Below are 15,128 nucleotides of genomic sequence, written 5' to 3' on the forward strand. Positions count from 1 at the left end.
TGCCATGCGTTTGCCCGATTACTCAACTTGCCCAAATCATACTTGAACCGCTGTACATTCTCCTCAAATTTCCACACAGCTTAATCATTAATACACATTGTGAACAACTGTAGTCCAAGCACTGAATCTTGTGCCACTCCACTGGTCATTGCCTGCCTTGGAAAAGGACCCATTTATTCTTCCTGTTCCTGGTTTGCCAGCGACTGCTCTATCCATGACAATACATTATCCCTAATTTGATTTAATTTTTCCTCGCTAATCTCATTTATCAGTTCTTGTCGATAGCCTCCTGAAAGTCCAAATATACCACATCTACTGGTTCTCCCCCATCCACCCTACTAGTTAAATCATCACAAAATTCCAATAAATTTGTCAAGCATGATATCCCTCTTCTAAATCCATGCTGCACTTTAAGAATCACATGGACTCATTCCTATCTAGCATAGTAACTTCTTTAACTAGTAACACTACCCCACCTCCTTTTTCTTTCTGCTTATCCTTCCTAAATATTCAATAATCCTGGATTTTCAGTTCCCATCTTTAGTTCTCCTGTAGTCACATCTCTGTAATCCCAATTATATTAGACCCATGTACATCCATTCATGCAATTAATTAATCTATGCTTCATGCATTAAGACACAAAGCCTTTAGGCTTGTTAACTTTATTAGTCATGTTAGCATTATTTTCTACTGCCACCTTTGTTTGCTTCTCGCCCTTGATTTCTCTGACCATTTTTCTCCTTCCTCTCTTTTGTTTCTATGCTTAGTTCCTGTTCCTGTGTCTCCTTGCAAAGGTTTCTATCCCCATCAGTTTAGTTTAAACCCTCCCCAACAGCATTTAGCAAATATTCCCCCAGAGACATTAATCACAATCCTGCCCAGGTGCAGCCTGTATAGCTTGTGCTGATCCCACCAGTCCCAGAACCAGTTCTATTATCCCAGGAGATTGAATCCCTGACTTTTATACCATTCTTTTAGCCGCATATTTATCCTGAAATATCCTTCTATTTCTACATTGGGTGGCATGTGGCACTGTAGTAATCCTCAGAATACTACCTTCCAGGTCCTATCTTTTAATTTTCTTCCTAACCCCCTATAGTCAGCTTGTCGGACCTCATCCCATTTTTTTTTAAAAGAAACACCTATATTGATAGTAATCTTTTGCTGTTCACCCTCTCCCTCCAGAATACTCTGTAGCTGCTCCAAGACATACTTGACTCCAACACCAAAAAGGCAACTTTCCACCCTGGAGTCTCATTTCTGGCTGCAGAAATGCCCGTCTGCTCCTCCTCCATTACTCAAATCATTCCCTCTTTTTCCTCCACTCCTGTACAGCAAAGCCGCCCTTGATGCCATGAACTTGGCTGCTGCTGCCTTCCCCTGATGGGCCATCTCTGCTACTATCCAAAGCCGTACATCAGTTGGAGAGCAGGATGGCTGCAGGGGTTCCTCCTTCTACTCCGGTGCCTGGTGGTCACCCACTCCCTTCCTGCCTCTGCATTCTACAACTGCTGTGTGACTACGTCCCTACACATGCTATCCACATGTATCTCAGCACTGTAAATACTCCACAATGAATACAGCCACAGCTCTAGCTCCATTAAACAATTAACCAGTAGTTACAGCTAAATATAGTTCTTGTACACATGGTCGCCAAGGACAATGGAAGCATCCCCGATTTCTCACATAGGACAGGAGGACCATGACATGGGTCCAAGCTCTCCTGCTATGACACATTGTTTAATTAAAGTCTACAAATTAAACCAGGGCCTAATTTACTATCAATATTCCTCCACACAATCAAAGAAACATTTAAATTCCCTGGGCCTCTGCCTATTTTAAATTCTGGGGGTCTCTATTCCTGCTCTTTTAAACTTATGAAGAACTTGCAAAGTGGTGATGTAGCTAAGATATACAAGGATTCTGAGTGAATGACAAGGTAGATGCTGAGAGGTCATTTCTCCACCTAGGGAGAATCTAGAAGGCATGGTTTCAGGAGATGGACAAGAGCAGGAAGCTTTTCTTGTATATTGGTGAGACAAGGCTCATAAGAATCATTCTGCTACACTACTGTTAGGATGTGAACACACAGTAAGGACTCCAGGTCCAGTAACAGTAAAAAATGACAGTCATCCATTAAATCTCACTGCTCACCTCACAAAATTATAAAAATCAACACAAGCCTATTGCCTTTTTCAAAAGCCAATTGACTTGTTTCCAACATCGCTGTTCTTTCTGGCCCCCAAAAGACTAACATTCTGCATTTCAGCTTCCAACTCAGGGGCTCAAAACCACACCCAAACCTTGCAGCCTCTTATTTATAACTTTCCCATGTCTCTTTACCTCATTTTCTGAGTAAATACAGAAAGTGAAAGGGCTCGGCTTTCAAATCCTTTCCATTCATGGACTTGCCGAAAGTCCTGTCAAGCAACCCATCTCTTCTCCGAAACCTGCAACCTCATACTGAATAGAAAGATCCCAACCTCTGGAGGAATGAATATCCTGGGAATCTATAAAGCAACTTTTATCATCAAAAACACTCTGGTTCAGAGTCTTGTCTAATCCTACTCATCATTTCACGACTGTGAATTTAATCCTTTAAAAGCTAGATATAGTTAAACAGGAGCACCTTCAGCACAAATTATTAAGTTAGTGATACTTAGCATCTTGAAACTTGGTAAGATGACATGAATCAAGGGGTTTCTCTACACCACCTGGACATGTTATCTTTAAAAGTCTGACAGCATTTGGCATAAATCTATAAGGCACAAAGTTCCCTTTAGTACATTTTCTCACCAAACTTCAACCTTGTTCTGGATTCCCTACCTGTGTAGCCAGACTGAGGACCTGCTGAACCAACTCCTGAGTATCTGTTGGCTTCTTGAGAAACAACTTCACAATTGCTGTAAGCAAGGTCAGTTGTACCTGTCCCAGGGATGGGGGTGGGGAAAAAAAAACACAAGTTATTCCTTATAACTTTTTCATTTGTATTTCAACTCTGATTGACTCAGCCGAAAGGTAGATGCGCAGAAATTATTCCAAAGAAGTTGCCATAGATTCCTCAACTTTATTGCGATAATTATCTCCAACTTTGAAAATTTACATTAGATAATCTTTGCATTCATTCTCTTAATTTCAACTGGTTACAGTCTCCAGTCTTTATTCTTTGATATTAATTGATCAAAGTTTTAATATAAACTTCAACTCATTTTTAATTCCCTATGAGATCTCTGTGTCAATGCTATTATCCTCTTTCTTCAAAAGCTGCCAATCTAAGGCAGGATCAAAGCACTCAACTATCAAATGAGATGTAAATTATTGGATGTACTGCTGAGGCTTTATAATGCGTTGGTCAGATCGCATTTGGAATATTTTAAGCAATTTTGGGCCCCATACCCAAGGAAAGATGTGTTGGCCCTGGAGAGGGTCCAGAGGAGGTTCACAAGAATGATCCCAGGAATGAAAGGTTGAACATATGAAGAGTGTTTGAGGGCTCTGGGCCTGTGTTCAATGGAGTTCAAAAGGAATGGGGGGTGGGGGTAGAAATCTCACTGAAACCTACCGAATACTGAAAGGCCTGGATAGAGCAGACATGGAGAGGATGTTTCCATTAGTAGGAGAGGCTAGGATCTGAGGGCACAGCCTCAGAATAAAGGGACGGCCCTTTAAAACCGAGATGAGGAGGAATTTCTTCAGCCAGAGGTGGTGAATCTGTGAAACTTGTTGTCACAGAGGGTGGTGAAGGCCAAGTCCTTGGGTTTATGCAAGGCAGATATTGATATGTAAAATTGATTGGTAAGGTAAAGGGGTTAAGGGTTATAGCGAGAAGGCAGGAGAATGGGGTTTAAAAAAAAAGCCATGATTGAATGGCGGAGCAGACTCAATGGGCCGAATGGCTTAATTCTGCTCCTGCATCTTATGGTCTTGTAACTGATTACACTTCTTCATCACATTCATCCCCTGGAATTCCCTTTCCTTCAATGAGCTCATACACAAAGTCTTACAATGAAGCATTGGTCTCTAGCTATACTGCAACATTGAGTAAGGGAGTCGAGTGACTAACCTGGGTACTCTCATCATGGAAGCCATCGAGAAAACTTTCTAGCAGTTCGTCAGCATTGTCAATTCTCTCTGCATATTCACCCACGATCCAGATCATAGCTGCCCGTGCATCTGGCTCATCAAGTGAATCCAGGTTCTCACACAAGGTTGCAATGATGCTCTCGTACCTGGCAAATCAAAGTCATACAATTGTTACATAGAAATTATTTACCAATTTTAAGCAAAAACACTGGTGATTTCAATTCAGTGTGTTCCTCTGTTTGGTATTCAATCCTACATTGCCATTCCCTTTTGGCCTCATTTTGATACTGGAGGACAAGTTTTCATAAGTCGTGGGATTGAGTTTAAGAGCCGCAAAGTGATGATGCAGCTTTACAAAACTCTAGTTAGACCACACTTAGAGTACTGTGTTCAGTTCTGGTCGCCACACTATAGGAAGGATGTGGAGGCATTGGAGAGGGTGCAGAAGAGATTTACCAGGATGCTGCCTGGATTAGAGTGTATGGAATATGAGGAGAGGCTTAAGGTGCTAGGGCTTTAGTCACTGGAAAGGAGAAGGATGAGAGGAGACATGATGGAGGTATATAAAATATTGAGAGGGATAGATAGTCAGCGCCTCCTTCCCAGGGCACCAATGCTCAAGACAAGAGGGCATGGCTTTAAGGTTATGGGTGGGAGGTTCAGGGGAGATGTCAGGCAGAGGTTTTTCACCCAGAGAGTGGTTGGTGCATGTAATGCACTGCCTGGGGTGGTGGAGGAGGCAGATACATTGGACAAGTTCAAGAGTTTGTTGGATAGGCACATGGAGGAATGTGAGATAGAGGGATATGCAGGAGAAAAGGGTTAGATAGTGTGAGGGTGGTTTGATGGACGGCACAACATGGTGGGCCAAAGGGCCTGTTTTGTGCTGTATGGTTCTATGGTTCACTTGGAGGAATATCTTTATTCTTGATGGACGTCTGTCTTTGACTCTTGGATTGAGTTTTTCTCTGTTATGGATTAGAATTTGACCTCTGAAACTCCACCAGATTCTTGGCTACTTTATTCATTAGAGTGTGACTAGTTCTATCTAATTGTGTATGTGATAATTCTTAAGACATGTCACAAAACATTAGCTGTGAGAAAAGTACATGCAACTATTTCAAATAAAGAAATATGAAAGATTATATAAAGTAGTAAGCTTGCTTATACAATATATGTATAGAGCACGTGCTGAGGCATCTGCTCCATGTATTGCTGCCATTTCAACCACGAAAACCTCATCACAGGAGATGGTACTTCGAAGTAGACGAGACAATTGACACAAATATCAAAGCTTGTGGTCAGTTTAAATGCCATAAGTCACCTGTCAATTTCAAATACAAGTTCTTCAATTGGGATTCTATTTGTCCTTGATCCAAAGCTAACAATATCAAAAGAGCACATTCAATAGCAGCATGGGAAATCCAAACATAAGCATTAATAGCAAGGTTGTGAGCACCTCCGGCAAGCTGCCACCAAATTGCTCTTGGACATTGTCGTAAAAAAAATCCAAAATATTACCTACAATTCACTTGCCAGTTTCCATCCTCCCCACTTACTTGTTGGGATATTTGCGAAAGATATCCCTTATGACCACGATAGCCTCCTGGACGACATAATTGACTTTGGTTTGGATGAGATCAAGCAGTGTGCTGACACAACGTTCGGCAGATTGCTAAGGACACGAGCAGAATGCTTATTAGAACTGAATTTCAAACAATGAACCTAACAGCTCTATAAATCACACCACCCATTAGAATGTAATTGGATGCCAAAAAGCATCATAAAAGGTGCACTTTATTTTAGGGAGAACTATTGAAAATATTTGAATATTCAGCAGTATTCTCTTGATTACCCTCCAACTTATTAGCAAGCATGTTAAAGCAATCAGTGGTACTTGATGTTCATGCAAGAAATGTCACACAAAGACAGGACAGGCATTGTCTACGTTGGCCACAGTGGTCCAACCATCTGCCAGCATTCTCACAGGAACAGCCGCTTGGGTGAAGCTTTGAAATCACACTGGACCTGCTGCCGGCATTAGTTAACACCCTCAGAAAAGGAGTGGGCAACAGAGAAATTTCACAAAAGCTAAACATAAAGAGAAATCTATCAGCTGTGTCAATGAAAACCTGAACCGCTGCTGAACCTATGATGAGCAGAAACATCAGAGAGACAAATCTGAGTTTATAAAGCAGAAACAAAAATGCTGAAAGAACTCAGCTAGTCAAGCGGCATCTGTGGAAAGAGAAGCCGGTTCACATTTCAGATCAAAGAACTTTCATCTGAACGGTCTGTGTTTCGGATTTCAGCATCTGCTGTTTTATTTGTTTTCCATTGCTGAACTTCTGAAGGCTGCTCAGCACTGCAAAATTAAGATTTGAATGACATGATTTCACAAACCACATGAAGCTATATGAGTAATGAGCTGCTCACATTAGATCTCAAAATTTAATTGAATACCTTTTGACACTGCTACAAAAGGACCAGAGCTGAATTGTTTGAGCATTCTCTCCCACCAAAACTTTGCAGTCTTTTAATATAAATAGTTAACTGTTAAATCTGGGAAAGCCATTGAATTTCAAGCATGTCAAAAGTGACCAATTATTCATCAGCAAGGAAATTCACAGGCACTCAACCTTGCCTGTGATCAGCCTCAAAATATATCGGTTAGAAATTTGTGATCAACTGCGAAGTTTGGAACTTCTCGCCGAACTTGCAAGAAGTTGTCCAGAAGGAGATACGGTTCTCTGTAACAAGCTTTTCCAAGGTATGTGGGTGTGAGGCGCCAATTTAAAGGCTCATTAGAGCCTCACTGTCACATCATCAAGCTGACTGCCCACCCAATCACTAAAAATGTCACAAAATCTTTAAGCAGTAGTTTAACAAAACATTGAACATACCTCCACTTTGATGGCACAGCGGCCAATGGCACGGACTGCTTTCCGGACAAAATCAACGTCAACTTCAGTGGCGTATTCCTTCAGCTCTGCTAGGACCTGAGAAAAACACAACTCTTAGCATTGACAGCTTCAAATTTATGTCCAACTTTCTCAAACACAATTCCTCCAACCTGACATTGCCATCTGTGCAATGTCTCTGCAAACCCTACTGAGCATTTCCAGGTTTCATCCCATTTACAGTGAAATGCAGCAAAATTGCAGCTGAAAGCCAAAATTATTCTCTAATAAATGGTCAGTATATCCATTTCTATTATGCCTTTAACAAACTAGTTTCATTCACTCCCACCGACTTCACTGAAAGTACTTGCCAAACCCTTCAATTTCACACCAGTGACAATACTGGGATCAGCACCATCCAGCCTTTGTATTAGATAAAATCATCCTGGATGTAAAGATCTTTTACAACAATCTGCAACACATTACAAACGGCTATCTGTTCATGGCTTTATTACAAGAATCAGCCGGTTACCTGCTTAGGTGTTCAGCTATTGGTCTTTTATTACGTATGAAAAATGACATTATTTAACTTTGAAAGCATTTTTAAATTGCAGGGAATGGTGTTCAGCTGGACAGCAAAGAGCCCTCTCCTAGTTTTCCCTTTGCTGAGAATTTGCCAAGTGTTACCCTACTTGATATTTGAGGAAAGTTTTCCTTTCTACTTCCAGAACCCTTATAAAGTACAGCCTTAGATTCCACTCTTTTCACATTAAAATTGCACTGGTAACTTTCCTTGTCAGTCATTATCAACACTCATAGCAGTAGGGTTCAGGGTACACCAACTGTACTCCTGATCAGTTCATTGCATTTGGGCCATGAAATTCCCAATAAGAAAAGTTCATTCTCCAGATGGGTAAAAATTTTCACATATACTTGCAAATCAAATGCATATAAAGAACATGGTATAGAGGAGCAATAATTCTACAATGCTTCAGTTGAGACAGGACAGAAGTTCAGTCAATGACTTATTTGACAGAAGTACCAATGTAACAACTTTCTAACCCATCGTACAAAAGCATCAGAGTTTTAAACTGTCTTTTATAAGTACTTTGGCTCCATAAAAGTAAATCACTCATTCAGTGAATTGTAGACCAATATTCACCCACAAACACCACCACTAAAGAGCTTAACTAGGGATTTTATTTCATTTTCTGCTTGTCAACTTTACTGTGTATGCTGTAGATCTGAAATAATAGTAGAAAATGCTGGAAATACTGAACGGGTCAGGCTGCATCCATGAAGAGAAAAAGAGCTAATATTTCAGGTCAATAATTTTTCATCAGAAATAATTTTCTGGTTTTATCTGCTGCATATGGATTGCCTGATGTGTTAGCTAACAAACCAGAGAATGCATTTTCATGACAATTTTGGTAGTGAAGCGCTTTTGAATGTTCCAAAGAACTTAAACATGTTAGCAATTTTTTTTCAATCATTTACTAGATGTAGGCCCATCCCTAACTGCCCCAACTAGCAAGTTGGCAGTGAGCTGCATCCATGAATGACTGCAGTCTTTCTGGTGAAGAGTGGCCATGTTAGATCACAAGTTACAGGATTTAAACCCACCCAAGGAACAGTGAGGTATTGGTGAAAGACTAGGGAGGAGAACCTGCAGGTGGTGGTATTCTTAGGTACTTGCTGCTCTTTTCTTACTGCAGGTTTGAGAGTTGGTAAGACGAGCTTGGCAAGTATTTGCATTCTCCAAGCACAGGACACCAAATATCGCGGAAATGAATGATTAGAGTGCTCAATGAGATGATAAACAAGTGGACCATTTTGTCCTAGACATAGTCAGGTTTCTTGAATGTTGTTGGAACTTCATTCGTCCAGGCGCTTTCCACACTTTTCTGCCTTTGCCCTGCAGATAATGGAAAAGCGCTGGAGATGAGCACTCACTGCAGGATATTCATCACTCTCTGATCTACTCGTGCAGCCACAATATTTGTGTAGTGGATCCATCAAGGTTCTATCTAATGGTGACCCTGGATACTTTAACAATAATGCCATTGAACATCAACATTCTGATGTTCATAATGAGCCAAAGCACTTCAAGGCCCAGTGTTGAGCTGCCAGATCCATTCAGACCATCCCATTCAGCACCACAGTAGTGCCACATGTGGAGACATAGGATACCCCAAGGGTGAAGGCAACATTTATTTCTACAAGAACTGTGCAGTGGTCATTACTACCAATTCCTTCACAGACAGATGCAGTTGCACGTAGTTTGGTGAGAACAAAATCAGTTAATCCCCCTCATGCTGGTTCCCACTCCACCCAATATAGAACTACTCCAGCAACTATGCCCTTCAGGACTCAGACAAAATTGGTTAGTAGTGATACTACCAAGGACTCTTGCTGATCAATAGTGAAGTCCCCCACCCACAATACATCCTATGCTCTTGCTACTCTTGACGCTTCTTCCAAGTGTTGTTCAAAATGGAGGAGAACCATTGCTCAGCTGTGGGAACACAGCTGGTATAAATCAGCAGCAGATTTCCTTGCCCATGTTTCAACTAATGCCATGAGGCCACATGGATACTGAAATCTCCTTATTACATACTACTGTGCCATCACCCTAATGGGTCTGTCCTGCCAGTGAGATAAATCATCCCAGGGATTATGAGAGGTGCCTGGGACATTGCCTGGAAGATGTGACTGTATGAATATCATTATGTCAGGCTATTTCTCGACTAATCTTTGGTATGACTTTCCCAACTTGGTCACTAATTGCCAACTATTCAGATGCAAATTTCCCAGATTTATTTTTATTGTATTTTCATGTAGTATTTTTAGCACAACTGAATGGTTTGGTGAGCTTTTCAGAGGGCAGTCAAGAATCAACCACATTACTTTGGGAGTGGAGCCACATACAGGTGAGATCAAGTAAAAGCAGATTTCCTTTTCTGGAGAACATTAATGAACAGGACAGGTTTTTAGGATATCCTAGTAATTTCATAAGCACCATTACTGAGAAAGATTCTTTTTACATTTAGATTCAATAAATAAGATGAACAGAATTTCAATTCTTCAGATGCCATGATGGGATTTGAACTCTCATTTTCAAGACTACTCATCCAGTAACTCAAGCATTACACAAACACTCCTCTCTTGTTAAAAGACAAATTTGCATTTATAAAGTCTTTCCTATCCTTGGCCTACTCCTGTTCCTACCTTCCATGCTTCTATTTAAGTTTGTGCAGTAGCAGGTTATCACAGTTATAAATCTAATTTTGTCATATAAATAACTGGCTCAACTAACCAACCACACTTGTATGTTCTAGCTTATACTTAAATCTTGGAGTCCTATGCAAGGTGCTAAGCTTGTTTAGTGCACTACACCATGCTAAGCAAGCCCCATGGTTGTCCATATACAGGGATTTGAATTACATAACATCCAGGGATCATTAGAGGAATCCCCTCACATTGTACTAGGAAGGACGGAATACAAAGAGCCTTGATTTTGGGGACGGAAGATCAAATCAATAGAAACCCACAAGTACTGGCCTTCTTAGGCAAGAATGGGAAACCGAGGATAAAAAAAATCAACACAGTTACAGTAAAATTTACATCTATACACATACACACGTGCTCTGGATGTAGGAGAGCATAATTTTCAAAGGTGAACTTAGAGTAAAACAACCAGAAACAAAGCACACTATGAACAGATTCAGATTAAACTCCACATATTTCACATTGATTTTTCCAGTGTGATGGGAATGTGCTTGTTCTTCCTATTTCTATATCATTGGTAAGCAAAACACATTCCTGACCTCGTCTATCCCATGCAGACTAAAAGCAGGTTTCTAACTGCAGCTCAAAGCACAGCAAATTATCCTCAGCAGTTGATCCAATTAAATTACAAATTTGCAAATCTGCAATTCTAAACCTATCAACAGATTCAAATTATCAGTTGAAAATCAAAATTGTCTGCTGCAAAATAATTGTTCAGAACAGGTACAATCTGTATTGCACTTAAAGCTTTATATACAGTACACATAGAATAACACTGAAATAATATTAATTTCTCAGCAACTTCAGCTTACTAAGAATATATTGGTTTTGGAATGGTCCAGCAAAGGTTCAGCAAAAAGATTCCAGGCTAAAGGGATTATACTCTCTTGCATTTCAGCCAAGTACATAAGCTTAACAGGCAATCTAATTCTGTTGTTGAGATAGAGAATTTTATAGTTAGAATGAAATCATTTCTTCTGATGGGAGAGTCCAGAAAGCTGAGTAATTAAAATTAGAGCCGGGGTGGAAATACTATTTCAAAATGACAGTAGAAATCTGTAGATCAGGTGAAAATTTAAAAATGTGATTGATTTAGTTTGTTGGGGAAAGGTATTAAGATCTAATCGAATGGCAGAATAGCATTGATCTTTGGTTAATGAAGTTAAACAAGTGCATGTGTATTGGCTGCCAGATGTACTCAGCTCTGCAGATTCCAATCCACTGCATGAGGTTAATGAAAAGAAATGTGCCAATAAATGAGTGCAACCACTGGTCAATGCTTGTGTATGTGTTTAGCCCTAGCAACCAAAAGATGAATTTCTCCCAATGAATAGACATTTCTGATGAAGGATCATCAACATGAAAAGTAAAGCGTTTCTCTCGCACTACTGCTGCCTAAACCCCACAGTACGTCCAGCACTTAGTTTTTAGTTCTGATTTCCAATATCTGCGACTTAAAAAAAATTCAAGTGGTTTACACTATAACATTTACAACAATACAACATGTAGCAAAGGAAAAGACTTTCATGCTTGAACCAGCTCTGGAGAGAGGTCCCCAATTAATCCAACTTCCCCATGATGGCACTGCAGCCCTCTAGATCTTTTGCATTCAAATTTTGCTTCCACTATTCCGATTCTGCTTCCAATATTGCTTCATGTAGTGTATTTTAGATCATAACCTGCTATTTAAAAGAAAAGCCTCATCTACCATCTGCTTTTTTTCTGTGTTAATTTATTCAACCATAAAAATGTCATAAATCAGCATAAATGCAATGAGGCACAGGAAATTCTTGGATGTAATATTTTGCAGTCTGCAATTACATACAGCATAGCCATAAATTTTGATTCCAACATAAGCAACTCACTACCAAATAATGTTCATTAAGTTAAACTTGAAATAATTATTTGAAGTCCAGTTCATTTTGACATTTCAATAGTGCAAGTGAACAGAGGCATCCCTTACTGAAGTTCATTTTATAAACACAATACATTTCCTTCCAAAGTACATTTTACCTGATTTAAGATAACAGTAAATACTAAACTTTCAATGGAAGTTCTATGTCATGAACAGTGAAGAGTTAAAAGTGTAGAATTAACTAAAGTGCAGGAGAAAAGCTTTATAAACAAGCACTCCTGCAATCAAGGAAGCATTTGGCCGGGTGTGACATCGAGATCTTAATGAATAGTTGTCAACCTTTTATACTGCTTCTATGTCCTACCTGTTCACCTAAAGTGCTACTAAAATTGGAATAAACTGCTTAAAAAGTAAATATCTTAAAAAAAAGTCAGAAATGCTTCAAGATTTTTTTTTGGAAAGACTGCTACAATTATAATTGAAATGCAGCACACCTTTTTACCTTGCAGCACACAAATTCCCATTGAAATCAATGGCCTTTCAAACCCTGCGACAGGTCTAACCTGCTGCTGCATGATCTATTAGCTTCCAGTATGTTTCAGCGCCACTACTGGACTTGAAATGGAGTGGATCAGCCCAGCACACTCAGATTTGTCAAATTCAAGAATCTGCCAACATGTTCTGAACTTCGGTATAAGGAAATACACAAGGACCAAACTTATATTTGCACAATTAAATCAAGATTCAACCCACTAACAAAATTATGGCATTTACAGCTCACAGCTTTGACATGCAATACTCAGTTCCTGTCATGCTTTCAATGCAGCATTACTCTCATCTCTATAACTGCGATCACTGAACTCTCCACAGACCAGGGACCAAACCCATGGTCTCCTTGTCATTTATGGCTCTCCTGTCATTGGAATTATGTAAAAGAGGGATGATCTGAGCAAAATTAAAATGGGGTAAAAAAAAAACAACCATTGAATTGAATGCAAACAGAAAAGTATGGTTCACTTTTGGTAACGACTGTGGGCTTTATGCAGACAGGCCATCTCATCGTAAGTATACATCTTGGAATAAATAAAATGTCTAGAGAACTGTACGATTTTTTGTAAAATAAGATAGTTTATTTTAAAATTGGCACTAGAATGTCCAAATAGGCAGGGGTTTGGGGGTGGGGGATAAAGGGAGAACCTGGAACTGCTTCAGATATCAGCTTCTATCTACACAGATGCTGGTTTGTGTGGAAAAAAAATGGGCTAAGATAAGATTGTTTGAAATTGAGTGGAAAGAGGCTTGTGAGGAGCATACTGTATATTACTTCAGTCAAGTGGCTGTTCTTGTAATCATAAATTCTTTGATGTAGCTCTGGGGAGCTTAATCAAAATAAATATCCTTTTGTTCATGGGATTCTGTATACTCACTATTTCTGATATTTTTCTGCTTGAATAGGAAGAAGTGTCGGGAAACAGGCAAGGAGTTAGTGAAACCAGAGGATTAAACTGTGCTAATGAAATGAGAATCACTTACACAGAACATTGAGAGTCAGTGAGCACTGCATGAGATTTCACAGCTACTAAGTCCCTTACTCCACCTGCAGCACTCCGTCAACACACAGCACCATGGCAACACAAGGCAAGTTGCAGAGCTCCCAATATTTAACACAACTGGGAGAAACCAAAGCCGTCTAAGTGCTCGCTTCTTGCATACATGCTACACGCAGCTTCTGTCACCTGAACTCCTTGTGCACACTTCCCACTTGTTGCAAGCCATTTTCATCGGTGACTGGGTGAACAGGGTCACAAAGGATTTGCAACAAAATTGAAATCCAGATCCCGACATAACATTAATGTTTAGTGTGAAGACTGTGCATGGTAGCATAAAAGACGGAATGCTGCCTTATTCTCCCATTACATGCAACATTTGAACATATCATTCAAAATGAAAGATGGATCTTTAAAAAATTCTGTAACAAACAGATACCGGTTTCTTTTTTGATCACAGTAGGGTCCATTCTTTCACCCATCCCCCGGTGGATCTGCTCTCCCTTCCTCCCCGCACCTGCCTATCACTATTTCTTACCTGCATCTACCTATCATCACCTTATGCCCACCCCACCTCCCTTCTTTTGTCCACCTATCACTGCTCTGTTTCTCCCCCCAATATATTGGGCTTCCCCTTTTCCTATTTTCAGTCCTGAAATAGGGTCCTGACCCAAAACATTGACCATCTGTTTTGCTCTACGGATGCTGCCTGGCCTGCTGAGTTACTCCTGCATCTTGTTTTTTTTCCATCTAGATTCTAGCATCTGCAATCCTTTATTTCTCTAGGATCCATTCTAAGCCCCAGTATAAGCCCAGGAATTTTATGCTGCCTGGTACATTCCTCAGTCCTAGATGATTAAATAATGGAATGCAACCTAAAATTTAAGGCACTCTTTCTTAAAAAGTCTTTTTAAAGTTCACCTTTCCACTTTATCATGCATCTCTCCCGAAGGCAGTAATTCCTGACGGATTAGGTTTTCGATCACCCTTCAGGACATCACTCAGCTGTTTGCCATTATTGTGCAGCAGTTCACAGTGAGTAACAACAAGGTATTCTACACATCAAACATCACTCCACACAGAGAAACCTCCAGCTGCGATCTCTGACTATCAGCATGGTATATTCACTACAGCCATGGAATTTCCTTCATCAACTGAATCCTCTCGGATCAGGAATTTAACCTATGTAAGCACTGGATTAACTCAGTTACAATAATACATCACACAGCATTTTTAATACGGTAAAGTGCACCCCACCCCCTCCCCCCCAGTAGCTTCACGAAAGCCATAATAAATAGAAGTCGATACAGAGCCAAAGGAGGAGACCACTTAGTCAAAGAGCAAAATATTGCAGGTGCTGAAAACCTTAAATGAAACAGAAAATGTTGCAAGCTGGTCCTGGAGGACATGTCTTCAGAGCTTCAGCCTGGAGATCAGATACAACAAATGCTCGAC

General features: G+C 40.1%; 1 protein-coding gene across 3 annotated transcripts in view; it reads right to left on the minus strand.

Annotated features, from left to right (window-relative positions):
- Positions 1–15,128, minus strand: part of ap2b1 (adaptor related protein complex 2 subunit beta 1) — a 209,460-nt gene that overhangs the window by 135,743 nt on the left and 58,589 nt on the right. For all 3 annotated transcript variants that reach the window (XM_052035359.1, XM_052035361.1, XM_052035360.1), the window contains exons 9-12: positions 6,987–7,082; positions 5,643–5,758; positions 4,064–4,229; positions 2,827–2,925 (exon numbers count right to left, since the gene is read on the minus strand). In XM_052035359.1, the coding sequence (XP_051891319.1) occupies positions 2,827–2,925; positions 4,064–4,229; positions 5,643–5,758; positions 6,987–7,082 (477 nt within the window). The remainder of the gene's footprint in view (positions 1–2,826; positions 2,926–4,063; positions 4,230–5,642; positions 5,759–6,986; positions 7,083–15,128) is intronic.

Source organism: Pristis pectinata, chromosome 21 (assembly GCF_009764475.1).
Source record: "Pristis pectinata isolate sPriPec2 chromosome 21, sPriPec2.1.pri, whole genome shotgun sequence".
Classification (NCBI taxonomy): domain Eukaryota; kingdom Metazoa; phylum Chordata; class Chondrichthyes; order Rhinopristiformes; family Pristidae; genus Pristis; species Pristis pectinata.